Source organism: Pyricularia oryzae, chromosome 3 (assembly GCF_000002495.2).
Source record: "Pyricularia oryzae 70-15 chromosome 3, whole genome shotgun sequence".
Classification (NCBI taxonomy): Eukaryota; Fungi; Ascomycota; class Sordariomycetes; order Magnaporthales; family Pyriculariaceae; genus Pyricularia; species Pyricularia oryzae.
The window spans coordinates 2,554,760-2,576,471 of NC_017849.1; the positions used below are offsets into that span (position 1 = coordinate 2,554,760).

A 21,712-nucleotide genomic window follows, 5' to 3' on the forward strand; every position below is an offset into this window, starting at 1 on the left:
TCATGGCCTATCAGGTGAAATATGCGGCAAGAGGCTCATTAGCTCTCGATGCGAGTCAACGGCAAAGCAAGTTAGGACGACATAGCTACGGTCTGCTTACCCAAAGCTACCCACCCGACTGGGTCAATGTGTTTCTTTAATCACCCTCCCTGACGACGCCCATGGAGACTCCATGTGTCTGAGAGAATTCAAGGGCTGTGTAGCGACGATATGCAATGGATTCAGAGCAGAGGAAGCAGCTCGTGGTAATCGACTACGCATTTCTTGGCATCGTGTGGGTTGTCGTGCCCTTGCGACTATTCGTTCGACGATGTATAATCCACAACGTGGGGAAGGATGACTAGCTTATGGCAGTTTTACTTGTGAGCCCCGAGTATACGTGTCCAACCTGGCTTGAGAGCCTTTCTTCTTGGAGAGCCAATACAGGAATCTTGTTGCTGACAGACAGTCGCGCAGATACTATACTCGGGCTATATAATCAACACGCAAATCGACATAGTGCTCGGGATCGGAGTCCATCGAGCCGAGCTGACCGACTGGCAATGGCATAACGCCTTGAAGGTGGGTTGCAGGCTCTCGGATCCCAACAGCAAACATATGGGATGAGCCGAGCTGGAATCGACCCTAGAATTAAAGAATCTGCTGACGCGGCGAACCGAACCTCAGTCTTGGTATGCCGGCGAGCTCTTCTACCTTGTTTGCACGTGCCTGGTGAAGATATCGTTTGGCTATTTCCTCCTGCGCATCACCACAGAGCCAAGAATCATACTGCTTGTTAACATGATCATGATGGGCACCGTCATCTTCACCTCCATCTACTTCCTCATGACTGTCTTTCAGTGTCACCCGGTCGACGCGTGGTGGGAGGATAATCCACGCTCTGAGGGACGCTGCTTGCCACCGGACGTCGTCGTAAACGTAACCTTCTTCGCCTCAGCTGTCAACTGCCTTGCGGATTTTACTTTTGCGTTTTTACCCGTTCTAATCGTCTTGCCATTGTCGATGAGCATGACGAGAAAAGTCCTGGTCGTAATATTGATGGGGATGGGTGCCGTGTAAGTGGGATTGTGTTCATGTGGGGGGGGGGGGGGGGGGGGGGGGGCTGGAAAACAAAATCAGATCCTTGTGGCAGACGGGGAATTCGCGGATCGTTCTGACAGTTGTTTTTACTGTGGAGGGCAGTGGGAGTTCGGTGACCATTGTGCGTGCGACCAAGGTGCGTGGTCTTTTGGACGGCGAAGACTTTCTCTGTAAGAAACTCGTCCCCACCCGCCCATTACCACTACCGTCCTGACATTGATACCGAGACACAAACCTGGACTTTGCAACATGGAGCACCGTTGAAGTGGGCACGGGGATGACGGCCACTTCCTTGGCATGCCTCCGGCCGCTCTTCCAAAACTTGCGATACATGTGGGGTGGCGGCGGTCAAGGACCGTCTAGTCGCTGGTGGCAGTTGCGAGCCAACCGCCGCCGCCAGCGCACCGGCCGGGACGAACGGAATGCTGCTCAGGATGGTGCTGAAAGTGGCCCGTGGGTATGGGGCAACAACGACAACTCTGCGATTAACTCGGCGTCCGCAGACTCCTCGGGAGTCAGAGGCAGAGACGCGCGAGGCAACGCTAGTGGGCGTCATGGTGGCGGAGAATCATCGTGGTTCCAGAAGCTGCTGCAAATTTCGGTGATAACCACGTCGTCTATCGCGACGCTTACACGCCGCGGCAGAGAGGGGCAGAATGAAGGCATGGATAACACGTCGTTGGCGGAAAACGGGATTGCTACCAGTGCCGGTATCGAGGAGGATGCTCGTGGCGTCCTGGATGAACACCACGAGGTCCAGACATTGCCTCGCATATACCAGCAAGACTCTGCTGTCCAAATCCCAGCAGAAGATTCGGTGAGCCTGTCTTTGTGTTTTTTTCAGGGCCTTTGGCAATCAAGACAACAACAACAGGAAAAAAAAAGCGCTGCAAAGAAAGCTGACCCGATGGTTTGCATGCATTACATAGGGATTGTACGAGCGTGCCGAAAGAAGGCCGTCTAAACCGAGATCCATATCTTCGGCCCCGGCAAGGGCCAGCACAAGGGAAGCGACGAGTGGTCATTTGCCAGTCATGGACCCGAGAGCATTGATAAATGTCTGGCAAAGTGAATGGCAATGGTGGTGGTGCTTGCTTTTGCCCAGCTTGGGACAGAGAGATGGCAATGCGGTTGCGTTCAGAACAAGAGAGACATAGCCCGGCTCGAGGCAGCAAATTGTTGATATTGATTGACTAATATCACGGAATGCTTTCGACGTAAGAGATCTTTTTGCTCAGATGATATAGGCAGTGAAGTGAGGGGCTTTGTGTGCGTGTGGATGTTAACTCATGACTACTATGGGGTAGGTGAGTGTTAGTATTTGATAAAAACGAACTGGGTCAGATCCAAATTGGATAGCAAAAAAAAAAAAAAAAAAAAGAACAGAAGAATTTGAATCCGAATTCGATCCTGCAATTCACGAATTCAATTGTAGCTGGGTGGAGTAAGTTAAGGTGCCAAGGGTGCCTATAGCTGAATGTCACATATCGTAGTAGGGTGCTCGGTTGATTGCAACATCACAACCCATAGGCGCGGCTGTCGGGGCCGACACCCATACACGTGCAATCACGCAATGGCACCAGAAGCAATGGCTTCATTATTAGACATGAAACTCCTCTCCGTGGGGACAACTTTGACTACCCTTCATCTTTTCAGTGTCAGTAAGATATTCAGAGACGACGAATTTCTTTGATCAAAACCGATTTGCGCTACCTATGGTTGTGTCGAAGCCCGATGGCCCTTCCGAAATACACGCTCTGGGTATCAGGACTCTCTTTCACCAGGCAGCATACATCTACCCTATATACAACTATACACCAATTTCATGACGGTCATTTCCTACACCCAGCCTTCAGGGCCTGTTCCATTCCACCAACCCCAAGTCCAGGCTCGCGACACCGACCCGAATGCTTTTGGTCATTCACTCCAACCCAGATACCTACTCAAGGCGTTTACCATACTCGGAAAAGTTTGGGCATTTCTTGATATGGCTACTCTTGCCCGTGGACTCGGTGAAGATGTTGCAGCCGCCTTTGGCGACGTTGGGTGGCGTGTACACTATCTCGACAGTCAAGATCAGAGCCGCAAAGACGCCCCTCAAGAGAAGGTTCAATCGCCTACGAAATCAACAAACAGCCAACACTTACGGTGCAAGGACACAGCGAAGTCGCTACCCTTATTCCAGACACGGTGGACGCCAAGCTCGTCTGCCATGTACGCCACCGCGTTCTCTTTATATGTCTTTTCGGATATGACCTTCATCGGCTGCTCGATATTGGGTTTCGGGAAGTCGTATCGGGTCTCGGTTAATTCGCCCCGGAGGATCTTCATCAGGCAATGAGCATTGCCGTGGTCGTGGATCGGGCTTCCTTTGCCAGGACTCCAGACAAGAACGAGCTGTTCAATTAAGAAGGCTCGTCAGCTCTGGGGCGCCACTACATGAGGGAAGACTTGCAAACCCAACTTACCAAGTTGCTCTTCCCATTGCCTTCATCGACGAGGTTACGAGTGTAGCCTCTGGTATTATCTCCCATCGCAAATTTTTGCCAGCCACACTCGTCGGCCTTGTATTCTTCCATCAGCCACTTCAGGTAGTTGACATCGACATCATCAGAAGTCAAGCCCGAGGAAGGTCCAAGACCATCTTTCAGGTCTAATACGAGATCACCGAAAGTCTTGGGTGGGCTGAGAGGTGGGCTGAGTATTTGACCCGACAATCCCGTGATGGCAGGAGCGTGGATAGTTTGGACAGCAGACATTTTGTTTGTTATTCTCGAGTGAGAAACCAGGTGGGATAGGCTTGCTATGGATTCAAAAAGGTAACCAAGATTGGTCGAAGGTGCACAAGACGGTTGTTATGGATAGAACTTGAGAGGATTGTTGAAAAGAAGATAGGACCGACTGTTTCGTTTCTACTGACAATTGGCAATCAGCTCTGTACAGATATGCTGGAGCAAAGTTGCGGTGTCTCGACTGGACTCGCATGACCTTCGATCGGCTCGTATTTGACAAGTGCAGTGCGAACACGGAACCAGTTTTGGCGGTGGGGCAGGTCCCGTGCAGAGAGTAACAGGGCCTCCCTCATACGACAGACATCTTTTCGACGACACATCCTTGCGACCCAACAAAGGCAGTTTGGCAGCCAAATTGCAACGCAAAAAGAGATGCACTCACTCTGGTTTCCCTTCAAATATCCCAGACCATGGGCGTCAATTTTCTCGAGTTGAGCCTCATTTGCCAGTCCATTGAAGGAGCTGACAACATGCACATTTTCCTATGGGGAACCAGTGACAAAAGTCATCACAAAAGCAACATGACGGAAGCTGCGACAAAGTTTCAAATGACAAAAATGGCAGCATGTAAGAGGCTATCATCGGCTGCTTGCGGTTCCAGACTGCCGCACCCCTACGTCTCCCCAGATGTGTCACCGAATATGCAAATCGCCAGGATCAGTGCAAGTGCAACTTGAGTCGCTGTGCGCCATGCATATTTTTTTAAAGAGACTTTTCGGCTCAGCAGTTCTATTCATGGAGGTTATTTGCATAATTGTCCATAGCCTGTACCTGTCAGGTATCTTTTCCCTGGCTACAGCGACATCCCTGATAAAAGTCAGCACCCACTGGTCATAATCCTGCACGCGTTGCGCATTCGTCAAAAGCGATAACCTGATAGGCACTTCCTGGAAAACTTGCGCGATAACCGGTCATTCCGAGGGCACGATTGCCAGGACCACGATGCGTTGATTTAGCGGCAAGCCGTACCTTGGAGCATCACAGATCACATCACAAGCCATTACCTAATATAAATGAGGTCCGAGGGCGTCTTTTACCGAGATATTTTGGCGCTGAATGTGTACGTAAGGCAGCAAATGGGAGGGGGGGGGGCCACCTGAGGGGTTATAGAGGTTCTCGCAATCTTCTTTGGCTTGGAGCGGTGCTGGGCTCTGACAAATAGGTCGAGTCAGTGCACAATATAATATTCTATCTAGCCCATAACTTCACTAAACTGTCATGCTCAGGAAGCCGTAGAGGTGGATAACGTCTCAAGCAAACAGTCCCCTCAGTCGTATCGTTTCGTGAAAGTTGCATTTGATTAGCCGAGCTTGAGGATTCAAAGCACCAGCCTAGACCCACGCAAATATATTATTCAAGGCATCACAATCGTACAGTGAATCAATCCGGATTAACCACCTCTACTTTACGGACTACGGATTAACTCTCCTCTCAGCTAGAACTATAGTATCAATGTGACCACAGTTGAAACCCAATCGCAGTACTGGTCCCCTGATCCCCCTCTGTGGATCCCTCTGCGCGGCGCAAAAGCTTACCTACCTATAGTACCACGTACTACGGTATAAAATTGCGCGCGCGACCTAGTGCGGGGTCGGTGAGTACCAAGCTCCAACCGGAGCTAAGAAAAAAAAAAGAAAAAGAAAAGAAAAACCTTACATTTTTAGTCGCATTGGTACAGATAGCTGCCTTGGTTTTGCCCATCCTCGTATTATAACCATTATCTCGAGAGGATTGCGGTGCAAGAGGAAATCACGCAGTCAAACCTTACTGCGAGATTTTGGCCCCGCCCATTATGTCGCATCCATTGGGGACGACGAGCTCGCTCGGGAATCTGCCGTCCCGTAAGTGCTATAGGAAACCTCTGACCCCAGGGTATTCCTCATATTGCTAACCAAACAAACATTTTGAATGTGGGTGTATTCGCGCAAGAATAGTTGCCGTTGAGATATGGCATACTTACAGGATCCAAGTCATACTCTCAGTGGTAGCGGCATTGATCCTCCTTCGTTTCTATCTCGAGCATACGCAGGGTCGAGACAAAAGCTCGGTGGCATTTGCGAATAAGTTTGGGGAAGAAAACGTCAAGGACGGGCCCTCCCCTCCGCCGGTCGAAACCCAAAAGAAATCTACGAGCCTCGAAAAAACCAAGCCTAGCGGACCGCGACGGATCAAAGGCGATGTCAACAAGACCGGCAAGAATGGTGGCGCGCAAGCAGATATAACCGCGACTGGACGAGAGATTCTGCCGCTTGTCTTCTTTTCCTGCGTCACAGGTAGGACCGACAAGGTTGCCCGCGAGTATGCAGCAAGACTAGACGAGTCTCTCCGCGCCTTGCCTGCTGTGGCAGGATGTTCGTTCCGCGAGTCCAGGATTCTAGATCTGTCCGAGATTGACTACGACGAGTATTTCATCTCGGTTCCCAAGATCGAGGCTCAGAAGGAAGGCTCTCGTGTGGAGCTGCTTTACCTCCTGCTTCTGCCCAGCTTCAACATCGACACCATCAACGATACTTTCCTCGAACATCTCCAGGAGACACACCATGACTTCAGGATAGACACCGCGCCCCTGGCCGCGATCCTGGGCTACTCCGTATTTGGGTTTGGGGATCGAGAGGGTTGGCCAACCGAGGAGGAAGGGTTCTGCTTCCAGGCCAAGGAGGTTGACAGATGGATGGCAAAGTTGACAGCGCGCAAGCGGGCGTGCCCTCTTGGTATGGGAGACTCCAAGACTGACGCACCGGAGCGGTTGTCAGAGTGGCACGATGGTGTTGTTGATGTGCTGAGCCTTCTTGCAAGAACTGGGTCGCTGGGTGAAGGTGTGCCCGGCTCTGGGGATGCGGTTGAGAGTGAGGATGAAGGCGGCTCCAACGAGGATGATGACGAGGTGCTCATCGAGGAGAACGGATGGACAGAGAAAAAACCCAAGAAGTCGAAATCGAAGGCACTTGACGATGTGGAAGATATTGGGCGGATGCTGGATACATCTCGCGCGAATGGTACGGCACCGCCGGTTGCTGTAGATTTTACGACATATGATAAGCCCAAGGGTGGCAGTAGGAAACAGCCCGCCGTCCAGACCGTCAAACAGATGGTGCCGAAAAGCTCTCCAACATATACGGCGCTCACCAAACAAGGCTATGCCATCGTCGGCTCACATTCAGGTGTCAAGATTTGCCGTTGGACAAAGTCGGCCCTAAGAGGACGAGGCAGCTGCTACAAATACTCATTCTACGGAATCAACTCTCACCAGTGCATGGAAGCAACACCTTCGCTTTCATGTTCCAACAAATGCGTTTTCTGCTGGCGTCACGGAACCAACCCCGTCGGCACGACCTGGCGCTGGGTCGCTGATCCACCCGACATGATATTCGACGGGATCAGGTCAGGGCACTACCAAAAGATCAAGATGATGCGAGGAGTGCCCGGAGTAAGGGCAGAGCGGTTTGCCGAGGCGATGCGCATTCGCCACTGTGCTCTTTCGCTCGTAGGCGAGCCCATCTTTTACCCACACATAAACGAGTTCCTTCAACTTCTGCACGCCGAACATATCTCGTCCTTCCTGGTCTGCAATGCGCAGCATCCTGACCAGCTTGCTGCCCTTGGACACGTGACGCAGCTCTATGTGTCCATCGACGCCTCGAACAAGGATTCGCTGCGCCGCATCGACAGGCCGCTACATCGCGACTTTTGGGAGCGCCTGCAGCGTTGCTTGGATATCCTACGGGAGAAGAGGTTCCGACAACGTACCGTGTTCAGACTGACTCTCGTCAAGGGTTTCAACGTCGAGGACGAGGTTGAGGGCTATGCCGACATGGTTGAAAAGGCTATGCCGTGCTTTGTGGAGGTCAAGGGCGTCACTTACTGTGGTACATCGACGTCTGCCGGCGCTGGTTTGAGCATGTCAAACGTACCCTTTTACCACGAAGTGACGGAATTTGTCACTGCGCTAGAAAAGTCGCTGCGCAAGAGGGGTCTGGCGTATGGGCTCGCGGCAGAGCATGCGCACAGCTGCTGTGTGTTGCTGGCTAGCGAGCGTTTCCTGGTGGATGGGAAATGGCACACCCGCATTGATTATGAAAAGTTTTTCCAACTCCTGGAGCAGAAGGGACCGCATGGAGACTTCAGCCCCGAGGACTACATGGGACCCGAGACGCCCGAATGGGCTACATGGGGTAACGGAGGTTTCGATCCCCGTGACCAGAGGGTGGATAGAAAAGGAAGGCCTATAGAAGCCTAGTGTATACGACTCTTGAGTTCTAGAACTAGGTAGTCTAAAACCCCTGGACACCTGGGCTTGTCACAAAGTGCAACAAAAAACAGAGCAATTAGCATCATGCCGTTGATCATTAGAAAATTCTGCGCAGTATCGCCCCTGATCGCCCAGAGCGATGATGTCTACAGTATATACAAAGTGTTCTACAGAATATTGGAGGGTCACCCCAGGCTAAACGACCACCCTTTTTTCGGGGCTCCCCTGTATTGGTACAAAAATTTCCAACCCGATCGAGAAACGACCGAGTACATAAATGGGTGGCACTATATGTGCCTTTTGCTTTTTTTTTGCTGTTCGTAACATGCGGTGCTGGATGAATGTCGAATCGAGGTTTCATGAATTGTTGGCGGGATCGAGAAGTGCAGATATCATTTCGGATCGTGGAGTCTGGATAGGGTACCGGGTGCTATTTGCGGGGATCTCTCGAGTTTGTATCGACAGTCGGGCTTTATAGCTCTAGTCAAGACCGGCAGCGGGAGGCATGTCATCCACATCGACATCGACGACGTCGTCTAACGGTCCAGACTTGCCGGCGGCAGCGGCCGGTCCCGAGGCGGCCGTCAACTTAAGGTCCTTGTCGTATGCAATCATCTCAGCCAGGACATCGAGAGTGGGCTGTAAGGATCTGTTGTTAGTACTGAAAAGCAAAAGAGGCTTGCAGGGGCCAACGGTCAGCAGCAAAATGGTGGCTCCGGCTTACCTTGGCCACAATGCTGTTGTAAATGGGAATCAGGTCTCCCGGGCTCGGATAGACCTTGAGGGCGCAGTAGAAGTGTAGTGCACACTCGATGGTTTTTGTGGCTATTTCCCAGGTTATGCAGAGTTAGCTTCCAGCAGAGACAAAAGAAGGACAAGAAAAAGACGGAGGCTTGTGCAGGGCCACACTTACGATCGTTGGCGAGGGCCTCGCCGATGGTGACCTGCTCGTTGAAAAACTGCTCCTTCTCCTCGACACCGGTAGGAAAGCCGGCCAGCTTAATGTCGTCGACGGCTTGCCTGATCAGCTCGAGGCGTTGACCTTCGGCAGCTTCGGCGCCGTCCTTCTCGACGCGCGCCTGCTTGCGCTCGTTGCGGCGCAGCTGACGACGGAACTCGGAGGATGTGCGGCGCTGGTGGTCAAAGTACACAGCGTATGCTTAAGGTACGGGAGCGAGCTGGAAGTCAGTTTATGCAGGGACGACCAGGTGTGCTGGAGATCGGAGCTCACCCAAAAGACCAGTCGCGAGCGCTGCCGCCGAGGCTGTCCATATCATGGTGTTTTGCTGCATGTCGAAAGGGAAATGAGAAGACTGCTGCAAAGTACTGCTGGTGGCTGGGCAAAATAAGAAAAAGAACCAGATAATCGCGTGAGTACGCTGAATCTGGTAGTCGAGCTGATATTGTACTTGCAGATGAATAGGCTGGTATGGATGGATGCAACGGCTGTGTTTGCTTTCAGTCGTTTTTGGTAATCTCCAACTTTGACCTGGTACGCAGGCCAAATTTTTACAATCTTATCAGCTAGTTCGCGGTACAAGGTACCTTATGAATTGGGGGCCACATAGTAAGGTAGCTACCCTTCCAGCTATTGGTAGCTCCTCGCCCAGCCCCAAGCTTTTGTACTGCAGGTGGAGTACATGGTTGCAGTCAAGGCCCCACCTGGTCGTGTCAAGCTCCATCGAATGGGGGACGGGTTACCGTTAGGTCGCTACACGATTTGGCATCATCCGAACATCGTTAAACTCCTTTGTCACGCAGCAATCAAGCCACCGCCTAGAAGGCGGTTTCGAACGAATTAGTATTTTGTTGTACTTTTTCTGCACTTTTCCGTGGCCTCTCGTTTTGTACCCAAGTAATTTTTCTCTCGAAATGAGCGATGAACGGGGGCTGAAGTCCCTCCGGGCAGGGGCTAAGAGGAAAACTGTCCGACCGACCATCAGCAACCCCCGACCCGTCAATGAGCCCAACAAGAATGTTGATATCCCCAGAGGCAGGGCCGGTCCCCCGGACGGACCTTTGGTGGTTCGTCAGCGTCCACCTTTGGCAAGCGGAAAAGTAAGTGCCGTTAGCCATTGGCCATTACATGACGATTGACGTGGTTGTCCTCATCTTGGCCGATACTGACGCGGGTTCCCGATAGACCTCGGATCTCGTAAAACGCCGTTTTTCTACTCGTTTCAATGACCTACCTACCGACGGCTTTGCGCCGCCCATGCCGGCTCTTCCATCATTTGATTCATACGAAGCAGCCAGTAGCAGAGATAGGGAGATGAGAGGTGCACCACCCTCACGGGGTGCCGGTGCTCCCCTTTCCGTCGACCGCAGGGTTTTGGGCGACCCGAACCTCAGTGCCGAACAGTACGTGGCCAAGATCTTGAGTGACGCCACCGAAGATGAAATCCGTGAGTTCGAAGAGTCGCTGCGAGGGCTGAAGGACGGTACATCTCAACGTCTTCAGGCCAATGTGCTCCAGAACCGGACTCAGTTTATCAAGATCAGCAAGGAGGCCGAAAAGCTCAAGGGAGAGATGCGCGCGCTGAAGAATCTGATGTCGGAGCTCAAGGCTAATACAACTGCGCTCCGGGCCGCTTCTTCGGGCAATGGACCCAACGGCGACTCTTCGGACCCCAGTGGTGGTTTCTCTACTGGCCTGAGCAAGCGTGACAAGAGAAGCTCCGTGGCGGACCGTACGGCCCTCTGGAACTCGCAGATGCAGGCATTGTACAAGAATGTTGAGGGTTCGCAGAAGTTCTTGCCACACTCACCCACCCGACATGTGTTGCAGAACGCCGGACCATGGATTGAGCTCGACAATGCGACTTACAAGTCCAGGCGGTCCATTCAGATCTTTCTCCTAAACGATCACCTTCTGATTGCATCCAGAAAGAAGCGCAAGGCCGACGTGTCTGGCGATTTCAGGGGCCCTGAGATGAAGCTCGTTGCGGATAGGTGCTGGCCGCTGCTTGATATTGAAGTTGTGGATATGTCTGGGTCGGGTGAGACCTCGAGCGGCCGTAACAAGCTTGCCGAGGCAATCATGGTCAGGGGCGTAGGGCAAGAGACTCTTATCTACCGTACCGAAAAGCCAGATGGACCCGAGAAGGCATCACTGCTCATGAACATTCGAAAAGCAGTCGAGGAATTGCGAAGGGGGCTTCAATCGGAAATGGACGCCAACAATAAGGCCAAGGATACCATCAACTACTTTGCTTCGCGAGATCCTGGGCTTCTCCAGAAGACTGCACTTCTCGAGACGTTGTCTGACATCAAAGACATGCTCATCGAGGTGGATGGCAAGCAGCAGAACTTGCGCTGGGTTGAGAGTCAGATGGACGAGCTCGACATCGACGTAGCACTGCAACGTTTCGACCCAGCCGTGCAGCGTGTGGAGAAGCTCAAGGGCCTTGCTCGAGGGTTGAAGAACAACGCAATCGCACAAGACTTTATTGAGTTCAAGGTTGAGGAAAGGACGGCAAAGCTGGCAGCTATAATTTCGCGGGAGCTGGTTGACTCGCACGACAGCCCGCGCAAGACCAAGCGCAATGTTGCTTGGCTAACGAAACTGGGGTTCGAAGACCGCGCCCGCGAAGCTTACTTGGAGGCGCGAAGCAATATCATCCAAAAACGATCAAGGTGAGTTCAGCGAATCCCTTTCTTGATATATACCACTCGTACCAAGTTCCAGAGACTGATCCGTCGTGATATTTCCTATTACGCGCAGGCAATGCATATTCCAAGGTGATCTATGGGTTTACATTTGGGAGATATCTTTTGTCTACTTCACTGTTATCAAGAACACGGTGGCCTGCTTCCAGAGCTGCTTTCCGCCCCCGATGATGAGTGTGTGCGTCAAGTGGGCTAAGGAAGAGGTGGATGCCTTCAACGCAATCCTCGCACGTCAGCTCAGCAGCACGGAGCGAGACGGCGAGATATGGAGGAAGTGCGTGGACCAGGCCAAGACTCATGCTGACATGTTGTCTGAAGTCGGACTTGACTTTCGAAATCTGGTGGGACGCGTACCAGAACCAGGGGCGGCCAAGAAGGCAGCGTCGCAGGCGCCGGCGCTTGGCCTCGGCCTCTCTTAGGATGAAGGAAAAGAGGATATCGTGTTACCCATGAATTGTTGCGCATTTTGGGAAAGAAAATGAAGACAAGGAAAGCATTCGCCGTAAGAAGTTAGAGGCAAATGGGAGGAGCAGCATAAGATTAAAGAGACAAAAATGTACGTTGATGTGGCTCTCTATTCTTCTGGAAGTACTGTAAACCGCAATATGGTGAGACCTGAGGCGGTGGGATCTGCCATTTTATAACAACTAATTTACAGCAACTGTTCATGGGAGATTATCGTCAACACCAGAGATTATAGTGATGATGGGGCAAGGCACGTGCTTGAAGCAAGAGATACTTAGCAGCCAATTCATGAATGACAAGGAGGGAGCGCGAAGCGGGGCGGCTCATTCCCGACTGACTGAATTCTGCCCCTCTTAAGCAAGTGCTCCAGAGGTACGTACCTACAGTAGTAAGTGGCATTGGCTGACCGCCTCAGGGAGCAAAGTTGTCAAAGACAGACTGCCTAACGAGTACCGAGAAGGGTAGGTGAATAATGCACACGTGCCTAATGTTTTTAAGCCAGCCAGTCCCCGGATTGATAAGAGGCTACCCAGCCCGTTGTAGCTACTTGCCCATTTGTAGCAGGTTCGGTGGTAAAGACGTCCATCTACCGTATCTCTTAACCTTGAGTACCTACCTCTTTAGGCGGGTAACTTGACTTCAAAGCAACACCCACTATCGCCTTTTTGTTATTCATGCATTGCATTGTGCCGGAGCTTTGAAAAGTGCCGATTCGTGCTATTGAAAAATGAGAAAAGAAAACAATCTGGTTCTGGTTGAATTGGATGTAGTATCATTGTACACACCCAATTATCATTAAAATTTACGAAACATGACAATCCATTCCATCCACCCTAAAGCCGGGTCAGGTCCCCTTTTGGGTCCTCCACCCAAACCCGCTTAATTGCAGCGCGCACGCACCACCTTGTCAGACAAAGACTAGCCTACAGTAGGTAGAAATCGACCCTAGCTTATAACATAGACCCCGCAGCAACTGAGAGCAACAACTGCAGGAGCAGGCAAACAGCTAATCTAGCTCAAAGAACGACTCGCCTCCAGCTGTGTGAGTGTGAGTGAGGTGCCTCCCGCCTCCGACCTGCCAACCAACAAAGTGCCGCCACCCCCCGTTTCGCGCGACGCAAAAACCGCCCGCCCACACTTGACGCAACAAGCAAAAGCAGGCAAGGCTTTCAGTCCAAACCCGACGTCACATTGATTTTGCCCGCCCGTAAACGACGACATTGATTGAGCCACCAAACCTCATCTACCACGACGCCTTCCCACCGCCCTTGGCTTATTTAATTTGACAAAATAGCCCTGCTGCTCCAAATATCGCCAACAGGAGACCCAACTCAACCGGTAAAATAGGAATCTCGATCGAGCACCCGACCCTCACCGCCGCAGAGCTAGCCTCTGATAAACCATTCCCAGCGCCAGACGACGACCATCGCACCAACATGGACACCAACATGGAGGACGTCGGGCGCGTGCCCTCAGAGCTTGCCCCGCAACCCTCCTCTGAGCCCACTACGATTCCAACATTGGATGGATGGATTGAGAGCTTGATGGCATGCAAGCAGCTGGTCGAGGCCGATGTCCAGAGGTTGTGCGAGAAGGTCCGTCGACGCGTTTGATTCAGCATGCCCCCGGGATGGCAACCACCTCCCTGGCGCTCATGTGCACGCTTATCCCCCGGCCATGACAAAAGATAAAGCGTACAAAGAGATGATGACTGACGCGCTTCATTTGAACCCATCCCACAGGCGCGCGAAGTCTTGCAGGATGAGTCCAACGTCCAGCCAGTTGTATGTTCTCTTGATCCTTGTCCCCAACCCCCTCCTGGTGGATGCAGCTGCGTGCATTTGCATACGGTGGTAGAGACTTACGCTCGCCATGTAGAAATGCCCTGTCACAGTCTGCGGTGACATACATGGGCAGTTCCACGACCTCATGGAGCTTTTCAAGATTGGTGGACCAAACCCCGACACAAACTATCTTTTCATGGGTATGTTTCCTCGCCGCTGGCTTGCCCGATGAATCAAATTCACTGAGTTGCCTGTCGCCATACGGCCCGGCCACACGAGAGGCTTGACCTACATTTGTCTGGTTGGAATGCTCCCACGCGCATACCACCACATTGCTGACCAGTGACTTCGCACAACAGGCGACTATGTAGACAGAGGTTACTACTCGGTAGAGACGGTCACTCTTCTTGTCGCGCTCAAGATCCGTTACCCGCAACGTATCACCATCCTCCGTGGAAACCACGAGTCTCGCCAGATCACACAGGTGTACGGCTTCTACGACGAGTGCCTTCGCAAATACGGCAACGCCAATGTTTGGAAGTACTTTACCGACTTGTTCGACTACCTGCCTCTTACAGCGCTTATCGACAACCAGATCTTTTGTCTGCATGGAGGTCTGTCGCCCAGCATCGACACACTCGACAACATTCGTGCTCTCGACAGGATCCAGGAGGTTCCCCACGAGGGACCCATGTGCGATCTGCTCTGGTCGGACCCCGACGATCGCTGCGGTTGGGGAATCTCGCCCCGTGGTGCCGGCTACACGTTTGGCCAGGACATCTCTGAGGCGTTCAACCACAACAATGGCCTGACGCTGATTGCCAGGGCTCATCAGCTGGTAATGGAGGGATACAACTGGTCGCAGGACCGTAACGTGGTAACGATCTTTTCAGGTAAGAGCTCTGACAATGAACGTGACCCTGTCTGCACTTTTCGAGTCACTAACTTGGGAAATTGTAGCCCCGAATTACTGCTACCGCTGTGGTAACCAAGCTGCCATCATGGAGATTGACGAGCACCTCAAATACACCTTGTGAGTTGAACGTCCACTATTCCTTCCAACGGCTTTGAACTTGGCCGTCTTGTAGCTGAACCTTTCAAGACTAACAACACCAAAAACAGCCTTCAATTCGACCCCTGCCCACGTGCCGGCGAGCCCCTGGTTTCGAGAAGTAAGTGGCGCCGCGAGACATTTAGTTGCACTTTTTTCCACTGTTCTAACATTTCCCCAGGGACACCCGACTACTTCCTATAATGAACTCGCCAGCAAAAAATCAAAGCCTCGTAATCTCGATTTTAGCAGGACGGGTTCATGCCCTGCCTTTACGCCGGGTTGGTCTCGTCTCCTACCATCAGCATGTTTTATATCATTGCTTGAGAGCCAGGGAGTCCATTTGACCGACATGTCCAAGGTTGAAACACGAGATGAGAAACGGGAGGAACCTATTGCAGTCTCTACCAACGTTATCCTTTGTAGGACTTTAATGCCCTTTTTCTGTCTGCGATTATTGGGTTAGAGCAGCAGGTTTCCCCCACGTAGAGGCCGGCAAAAAGCTTCAGTAACTCTAGATGCCGGGTTGATATGGACCCTTTGACGTCAAAAACAGTAGACCTTGTCTAGTTAAACGCTCTAGAGTGAACACGCGGAATCAAAGAATAGAAACCGATGTTTTGATGACAAATATGCGTGTTGGATACAAGGCCTTATCTTTTCGGAACTGACTCGTGTTGATGTGACCATCTCGACTTATAAAATCCTCATGCTATCCATCTATCCACACCAAACCGTCCGTCCATTATTCTCCTGCTAGTAAAACCCCAAGCTTCAGGCACGTAACGCTATCACACACGTAGTTTCCGACGAGTGTTACTGGAATACAAAAACAACTCCCATCCGGTCCACGGACACAGTCATTGTGTACGGACTCTCGATGACAGCAACGTCGAGAACGGCATCCAGATGGCTTCTCAGTAGTTGTTGTTGCTGAATGGAAACGACGGTCGACCGCGCAGTCTTGGCCCGACCCTTGCCCTTGCCATCGTCGCCGGCAGCACCGACGCTTTGCCGTGGCAGCCGCTCGGTGTTGAGCGTCAACGCCGTAGTCGGATGGCTGGCCGTGAAGCTCGGCCGTGGCTCCTCGGGCCCAATGCCGCTGAACACAGTGCTGTTCTCGATGCGCGACAAGTCCCAGAACCGGAGTTTCTTGTCGGAGCCGGCCGTGAGGATGTAGGCATATCGTATGTCACGGCCGCCGCCGCCGCCGCCATTGTCGACCTCGACGCTAGCACTGCTGCTTCCGACTACCATGGCGCGCACCCCGCGGTCTGAGCCGCCCGTGACATGGGGCGCCTCCCCAGTCTCAATGTCGGTCGCGAACCGGCCCAGCATGCCCTCGGGTTTGTCCTCATCCACCTCCCAGGCGCTGTAGTCACGTGGGGCCTCCTTGTTCCCGCCTACTCGATAGACCTCGCGGCACGTTGTCTTCTCCAAGTCCCAAACGGTCACCTCGCCCTGCCCGGTGCCCCCAGCGACACACACCCATCTCCCGCGGCCCTTGGTAGGGTGCACTGCGAGACGGTAGACGGCGCCCTTTCCAGGAACACCCCACGCCTTGAGGCGGACTTTGAAGCGCAGATCCCAGAGGTCGAGCACGCCATGCGAGGTTCCGAGACATAGCCAGTTGCGCTTGCGGTCCAGGCAGAAACACGTTGGCGTTCCATGGTGCACAGGGTTCTCGAGCGCCCAGATGAGCGTTGTGTTGCGCAGATCAATGGCTTCGACTCGTGACATGTTGGTTGCCAGGATCAGCGTCGAGGTCGTTGAGTTGAATCCTGTCGAGCCACCCTCGGTGCTACCTGGCGAGCCGTTCCCTTGCTGCTTGTAGTGCTCGCACCACACAGCAAATTCACCAGGCCGGTTTAGTTGATACCGACGTATCATTCGCGGCTGTTTGTTGTACCGTGTCACATCTCCAGACATGGAACACTCAACCTTGACTATATGTACACTTCCATCACTTCCGCAACTGACGAAGCAGTGGGTGTCCTGGATAAAACACAACGATAGCACTCTGACACCTGGTGCGTGAGAGTAGACTGCTCTTGAACGATGCGCAATGTTGCGCTCCAGCCGTGCGGTATCCCAAACTCTGACGGTCCCGTCATCACCACCCGTGATGAAGAAGACGTGATCCGGCGATGGCACTACTCTGTTGATGGCTCCAGTATGTTCTGAGAAGGTGGCCACCAGCTTGCCTGCCGGCCTCCATCCTTGCTCGGAACCATCAGCCGTAGCAGGTCTGCTGACTCTTCGTCGAGCGATTGGCGCCACCAGTGGTCCGAACTCAGCGACATCGTGTGGGTAGTTATCCACGTACATCGAGTCTAGCATCCGAAGGATGTTGGGGTCGTTACCCTCATAACTGTGGTTAGCTCTCGGCCTGTTCTTCGCCAGAGGATCCTCAGCAGCATCGGCCGCCAGAGGCTTGTTCTTGGAAGCCTGCGAGGATGGACCTCCGACCTGACCAAAAGCGTTTGCTTCAGTCATTCCGGTCTCTGCTCCAGACTTGGCGTTGTCCTTGCGGTTAAGGAGGCTAAGCGCACTCGATTGGTGACGCAAAGTCCGCTTTGGACCTTGGCCATTGGATCTGTGCTTTTCACCGTCACCAGGCGGTGAGAGGAGGCCTGGCGAGGTACTCGAAGGGGCACCTGCCATCTCATCATCCAGCGACATGCGCCCTTCGATGGACATGGGTGACAAGCTATTCCGGCTGTTCAGACGGGTTCTGTGGCTGTTGAGTGCTGCACGCCGGCGCCTCGCCACCGGGTCGTCAATACTCATGGACGCGTCCCGCAGTGCATCCGTGATGGTGCGTGGAGCGCCGTCCAGCTCGCCGCCTCCCTGAGACAAGCCCTTCGGCTCCTCGTCGAAAAATACCATTTGTGGCGTCACTCCAAGAGTGCGAAGGAGGATGATGTTGTTGAGCTGCTTCGAGGTTTTGTCCTCGTCCCTGGCAGATGCCGAGTCCCGCGTCTTCATCTGACTCAATCTCCAGATAAACTCTCTCAAGCTCAGAAGCTTGTGTTCATCTTCCTGCGACAAGCCCAGATTGCGCAGTCTTGATAACCACTGCTCATCCTCTTCGTTGCGTGCGACCTTGCCCAGAGTGCCTGGGTTGTGCTCACTCGAGCCACGGCCATTTCCCGTTGCAGCAGGAGAATTTCCGAGCATCAGCGCCCGTGCTTTTTGAAGAGGTTTCCAAAACAACCCTCGGTCTGATTTGAGAGCCCACAACAGTGCCTGGTCAAACACTGGTCTTGTGAGCGGTCTCCTGAGCGTGCCAAGTAACGCCAGCTCGGAGAAATTCGGGGTGATGCCAGGCTTCAGGTACGGGGTTACTATTGGATATACCATGCACCTGATGTCGGCCGCGGTTAGATATTTGGTGGCCATCGCGATGAACTCGGTCGCGGACTCGCGAATCCAGATATTCGGGTGCATGGTAAAGCGCGCTACAACTTCAACGAGCTCGCACACCCTCGACTTGGACAATAACCCAAGCTCGGCCAGCTCGGCTAGCGAGTGAAGTGCACCTTGCACCACGTTTTCTTCCGTGTCCATTAGAGCCTGCACCATGAGTGGTAGTATGAACTCGTCTAGACTTGTACTCCCGATGAAGGCAGCGATGCCAACGATAGTGTCGAAAAGAGCACACTTGAGGGTCCAGTCACGGTCGTTGAGATATGTATTGAGGTGTGCAAGTATGATGTCGTTTGAATCTGCTGTTCCAAAGAACATGCAGAGCTCTGGGACTGAGCTGAGGAAAGCTCTCCGGACAAAGGGATCCGGGTCTTCGATCAACAGCTTGACATGTAACTCGAATTGGATTACCAGCTCATGTCGTGTATGCTCGAACATGCCATCAAAAGCAGTGGTGCTCCCTGGCTCGACCTCAGGGTCGGCAACTGTGATTGCCCCCTCAGCCCTCAGAGCACCTGCTATGTCCAGATATCGGCCAGCAGTAGTGGCCAGTGTGCCGAGACAAGATGCGTACGTCATTCTCACGAGCGGGCTGGGATTCGCCTGCGCGCTAGTCAGGGCTACCTGCATCCGTGGCAGAATGTACTCGAGGAAGATGGGCGAGTTCACAGGTGTTACAACCTTGACGAGGGCTAGAACCTGCGTGATTGTCCTAATTGCGGTGATCACAACCATGTCGGCTTTGTCGTTTAGCAGTGTCATGAGGTACGGCACAACCCGGTCCAGCTTTGCCTCATCCGTTATTCTCTCCGAGAAGGCAAGAAGAATATCACAAGCTCGAATCTTTGATGCTGCCCTTGCAGTATTACGTATGGACGAGCATATCAAAGCCAGAAAAATCAGAGAACCATCGTCTGATGGCGGTTGCCCCTGGCTCGATACATAGTGCTCGTGGTTTGGTATATTAAGCCTTATGGGGAAGTGCCCCAGGCCCAGACGAGGAGGCTTCGGCACAAGGGCGCCGTTCCCTGAGCTCGCATTATGTTGATATCCCAGAGAGTAGGAGATCTTGTCGAAATCATAAAATACTCTGTCGATCCGTTCATCAGCCTCACCAAGGTTACGTGTTGCCCCTGATATGGGATACTGTCCCGATGACGGATCTGTGATTACCTCCATGTACTGGTGGAGAAAGTCGTAGAAGTAGTCTGGGAAGACAGTCTTGCGCCAGAAACGCAGGTAATCCTCAGCCGAATATCTCTTTTGAGGATCCAACTGTATCATGTGAATTATCATTTCGCGCAGGTCCTTGTCGGGGATGTGGGATAGGTGGGAGATGGCAGGGTCGTATTTCCCACTGCGATAGTTGTACAGTTGACTGAGACTGAATATGGGCGCCTCTGTGAACAGCTCTGCAATGACACAGCCGGCGCTGAAAATATCCATAGCCCAGTTGAGCTTGATGGGAGAATTCAGAGCGTCCCCGGCGGGTTGGAAGCGTTCGGGCGCAATATAGCAGGTCCTCCGCCCGGAGGTATCAAAAAAGTAAGAGAAGTCGGCCGGGTTGTCATCTGGCAGGATGACGGGCTTGAAGGAGGAGGAAAAGTCCGACAAATACAGCCAGTTCCATGAGGTCACCAGGGTGTTCTCCGTCTTGATGTCGCCGTGATATATGTCCCTGCTGTGGCAGTCGCGCAGTGCGCAGAGCAGCTGGAAAGCAAGCCATTTCTTCTCAATATCCTCCAAGAATGGCCGGGTGCTAAATCGATCGTAGAGAGAGTTATAGAGGTACTGTCGCACAAGGTATCCGTTGGTGTCGGTCTCGATGACCCTCTGGTAGGCCAAGGCGTTCGGTACGTCGGCCAGGGCCTTGCTTTCACCTACAAGTTCAAAGAGAAAATCATCGTCAAAAGCTGTTCCTGGCTTGGATTGCGCATGCACGACAGGGATGGAGCAGCATCTTACGAATTATCTCTTGCCTATAGTCGTCCAGAGGCATGGGGGTATACGGCTTGGTGAGAACCTTGACCAGAACGACGCCATCGTGATGTCTAGCGCGGATGCACTTGAGAAATCGCGCCGTGCCGACCGACTTTTCGTACACAAGATCGCCCAGTTCTGGTATGTCGATACCAGCAGAGCCAGCTGGCGGCGACGTGAGAGAGAGTCCCTGGCCCATGGTGGAAACTGTAACACGAGGGTGTTTCCTCTAGATGGGAGCTACCGCGGTCCTTAACCAGCTCTACCCGTTAATCATGTTGAAGACATCAATCAAGGCGATGACAAACAACACTCGGAGAAAGCCGCTCGATATCGACTTGAATTCAATTAGTGTAAGGATATATGGTGATCGCGGCTCGTTATGCTACACTTATCGTGGTATTGTGTTGTATAATTTTTCCCCCTTCACCATGTGATGGTATCTGTGTGCGGGAAGAGCATGTCCCGACCGAGTGAACATTCGTGTGAAGCATGCATGCATGGACGTCCAGAATGACGAGGCATGTGGAGCTCTGACCAAGCAGGCCAAGATAGCTGCCCCGCCACAGCTGCCAGTGGTGCCGGGGGGTTGTGCTGGCCCCGCAGTAAATGTATACCCCAGATTGTAAGATAAGATAAATCACAGGCACCTCAGCAACTCAGCTTGCTCAGGCGACGACCCTGGTATTGTTCACCTGGCCACCCATTATAAACCAAAACCGCTTTGCGAACGGCGAGGGGCGCTTGATTCTCCTCCCCCCTCCTCAATTCTTTAATGAGAAGCGAGGCAATAACAGAACAAAGACCCGAATCTAGACTTATCAGCCCTGGAAACACATTCGATCTGCCTCCCCACCGTACTACTGTGTACGCATTCGGCGATCTTCGTTCCCAGAAATCACATCACGTACAATCCATCCCATTTCCCGATTTGCAGCACATTAGACTAGACTAGATCCATCTCACAAAGTCTCCGTGCGTGGGCGGTGATCACCTGAAACAGCCACACCCGACGGCGGCCCGGACGACAAGGCTGTTTTTGTAACACCAGAGCTCAGCTGATTTGCTTCTATACTGTTCGTCGACAAGCAAACAAGGTGGTAATTTATTTTGATGGTGTTAGCAGCTTGTCAACTTGATGACAGGTTGGCTTTCGAACAGTCCAAAAGCAGTACCGAAATAGACTAGACCAGACTAGAACTAGTCTAGAATC

The 21,712-nt window shown here is 52.6% G+C and overlaps 7 protein-coding genes across 7 annotated transcripts; 4 read left to right on the forward strand and 3 right to left on the reverse strand.

Moving 5' to 3' along the window:
- Nucleotides 1–215: 215 nt before the first annotated feature.
- MGG_13215 (uncharacterized protein) lies at nt 216–2,350 on the forward strand (the record flags this gene model as incomplete). Its single annotated transcript, XM_003711912.1, has 6 exons — nt 216–302; nt 457–561; nt 667–1,055; nt 1,120–1,250; nt 1,308–1,897; nt 2,010–2,350. The coding sequence occupies 6 exons, from the start codon at nt 216–218 to the stop codon at nt 2,235–2,237; spliced, it is 1,530 nt and encodes a 509-aa protein (XP_003711960.1). The 3' UTR covers nt 2,238–2,350.
- A 372-nt stretch (nt 2,351–2,722) lies between these two features.
- On the reverse strand, nt 2,723–4,112 carry MGG_06095 (cysteine dioxygenase). Its single transcript, XM_003711913.1, has 3 exons — nt 3,549–4,112; nt 3,228–3,477; nt 2,723–3,138 (listed from the first exon to the last, which is right to left on the reverse strand). Exons 1-3 carry the CDS (start codon nt 3,837–3,839, stop codon nt 3,020–3,022), a joined length of 660 nt encoding a protein of 219 aa, XP_003711961.1. The 5' UTR covers nt 3,840–4,112; the 3' UTR covers nt 2,723–3,019.
- A 1,406-nt stretch (nt 4,113–5,518) lies between these two features.
- On the forward strand, nt 5,519–8,294 carry MGG_06096 (tRNA wybutosine-synthesizing protein 1). Its single transcript, XM_003711914.1, has 2 exons — nt 5,519–5,713; nt 5,807–8,294. The coding sequence occupies exons 1-2, from the start codon at nt 5,665–5,667 to the stop codon at nt 8,107–8,109; spliced, it is 2,352 nt and encodes a 783-aa protein (XP_003711962.1). The 5' UTR covers nt 5,519–5,664; the 3' UTR covers nt 8,110–8,294.
- Nucleotides 8,082–9,673, reverse strand: MGG_06097 (mitochondrial import receptor subunit tom-20). The gene is made up of 4 exons (XM_003711915.1): nt 9,353–9,673; nt 9,035–9,280; nt 8,846–8,946; nt 8,082–8,760 (listed from the first exon to the last, which is right to left on the reverse strand). The coding sequence occupies exons 1-4, from the start codon at nt 9,411–9,413 to the stop codon at nt 8,602–8,604; spliced, it is 567 nt and encodes a 188-aa protein (XP_003711963.1). The 5' UTR covers nt 9,414–9,673; the 3' UTR covers nt 8,082–8,601.
- A 92-nt stretch (nt 9,674–9,765) lies between these two features.
- On the forward strand, nt 9,766–12,574 carry MGG_06098 (exocyst complex component EXO84). Its single transcript, XM_003711916.1, has 3 exons — nt 9,766–10,179; nt 10,265–11,757; nt 11,846–12,574. Exons 1-3 carry the CDS (start codon nt 9,994–9,996, stop codon nt 12,207–12,209), a joined length of 2,043 nt encoding a protein of 680 aa, XP_003711964.1. The 5' UTR covers nt 9,766–9,993; the 3' UTR covers nt 12,210–12,574.
- Nucleotides 12,575–13,227: 653 nt separating this feature from the next.
- MGG_06099 (serine/threonine-protein phosphatase PP2A catalytic subunit) lies at nt 13,228–15,807 on the forward strand. Its single transcript, XM_003711917.1, has 7 exons — nt 13,228–13,850; nt 13,998–14,039; nt 14,134–14,239; nt 14,399–14,932; nt 15,000–15,072; nt 15,162–15,211; nt 15,272–15,807. The coding sequence occupies exons 1-7, from the start codon at nt 13,692–13,694 to the stop codon at nt 15,292–15,294; spliced, it is 987 nt and encodes a 328-aa protein (XP_003711965.1). The 5' UTR covers nt 13,228–13,691; the 3' UTR covers nt 15,295–15,807.
- On the reverse strand, nt 15,378–20,988 carry MGG_06100 (VPS15 protein kinase). Its single transcript, XM_003711918.1, has 2 exons — nt 20,485–20,988; nt 15,378–20,399 (listed from the first exon to the last, which is right to left on the reverse strand). The coding sequence occupies exons 1-2, from the start codon at nt 20,696–20,698 to the stop codon at nt 15,907–15,909; spliced, it is 4,707 nt and encodes a 1,568-aa protein (XP_003711966.1). The 5' UTR covers nt 20,699–20,988; the 3' UTR covers nt 15,378–15,906.
- Between the last annotated feature and the right edge of the window lie 724 nt (nt 20,989–21,712).

What these genes read in the sequence shown, in the direction of transcription:
- MGG_06095 (XM_003711913.1), bottom strand. Translation starts at nt 3,839, where the DNA reads ATGTCTGCTGTCCAAACTATCCACGCTCCTGCCATCACGGGATTGTCG. An exon ending in GCAATGGGAAGAGCAACTTG is followed by an intron (nt 3,478 to 3,548) that starts GTAAGTTGGGTT and finishes TTAATTGAACAG; the next exon opens with CTCGTTCTTGTCTGGAGTCC. An exon ending in CTTCGCTGTGTCCTTGCACC is followed by an intron (nt 3,139 to 3,227) that starts GTAAGTGTTGGC and finishes CTGTCGAGATAG; the next exon opens with TGTACACGCCACCCAACGTC.
- MGG_06096 (XM_003711914.1), top strand. Translation starts at nt 5,665, where the DNA reads ATGTCGCATCCATTGGGGACGACGAGCTCGCTCGGGAATCTGCCGTCC. An exon ending in GCTCGGGAATCTGCCGTCCC is followed by an intron (nt 5,714 to 5,806) that starts GTAAGTGCTATA and finishes GCGCAAGAATAG; the next exon opens with TTGCCGTTGAGATATGGCAT.
- MGG_06097 (XM_003711915.1), bottom strand. Translation starts at nt 9,413, where the DNA reads ATGCAGCAAAACACCATGATATGGACAGCCTCGGCGGCAGCGCTCGCG. An exon ending in GCTCGCGACTGGTCTTTTGG is followed by an intron (nt 9,281 to 9,352) that starts GTGAGCTCCGAT and finishes CCGTACCTTAAG; the next exon opens with CATACGCTGTGTACTTTGAC. An exon ending in ACAACAGCATTGTGGCCAAG is followed by an intron (nt 8,761 to 8,845) that starts GTAAGCCGGAGC and finishes AGATCCTTACAG; the next exon opens with CCCACTCTCGATGTCCTGGC.
- MGG_06098 (XM_003711916.1), top strand. Translation starts at nt 9,994, where the DNA reads ATGAGCGATGAACGGGGGCTGAAGTCCCTCCGGGCAGGGGCTAAGAGG. An exon ending in CACCTTTGGCAAGCGGAAAA is followed by an intron (nt 10,180 to 10,264) that starts GTAAGTGCCGTT and finishes GGTTCCCGATAG; the next exon opens with ACCTCGGATCTCGTAAAACG. An exon ending in ATCATCCAAAAACGATCAAG is followed by an intron (nt 11,758 to 11,845) that starts GTGAGTTCAGCG and finishes TATTACGCGCAG; the next exon opens with GCAATGCATATTCCAAGGTG.
- MGG_06099 (XM_003711917.1), top strand. Translation starts at nt 13,692, where the DNA reads ATGGACACCAACATGGAGGACGTCGGGCGCGTGCCCTCAGAGCTTGCC. An exon ending in AGTCCAACGTCCAGCCAGTT is followed by an intron (nt 14,040 to 14,133) that starts GTATGTTCTCTT and finishes CTCGCCATGTAG; the next exon opens with AAATGCCCTGTCACAGTCTG. An exon ending in CACAAACTATCTTTTCATGG is followed by an intron (nt 14,240 to 14,398) that starts GTATGTTTCCTC and finishes TTCGCACAACAG; the next exon opens with GCGACTATGTAGACAGAGGT.
- MGG_06100 (XM_003711918.1), bottom strand. Translation starts at nt 20,698, where the DNA reads ATGGGCCAGGGACTCTCTCTCACGTCGCCGCCAGCTGGCTCTGCTGGT. An exon ending in CTATAGGCAAGAGATAATTC is followed by an intron (nt 20,400 to 20,484) that starts GTAAGATGCTGC and finishes TTGAACTTGTAG; the next exon opens with GTGAAAGCAAGGCCCTGGCC.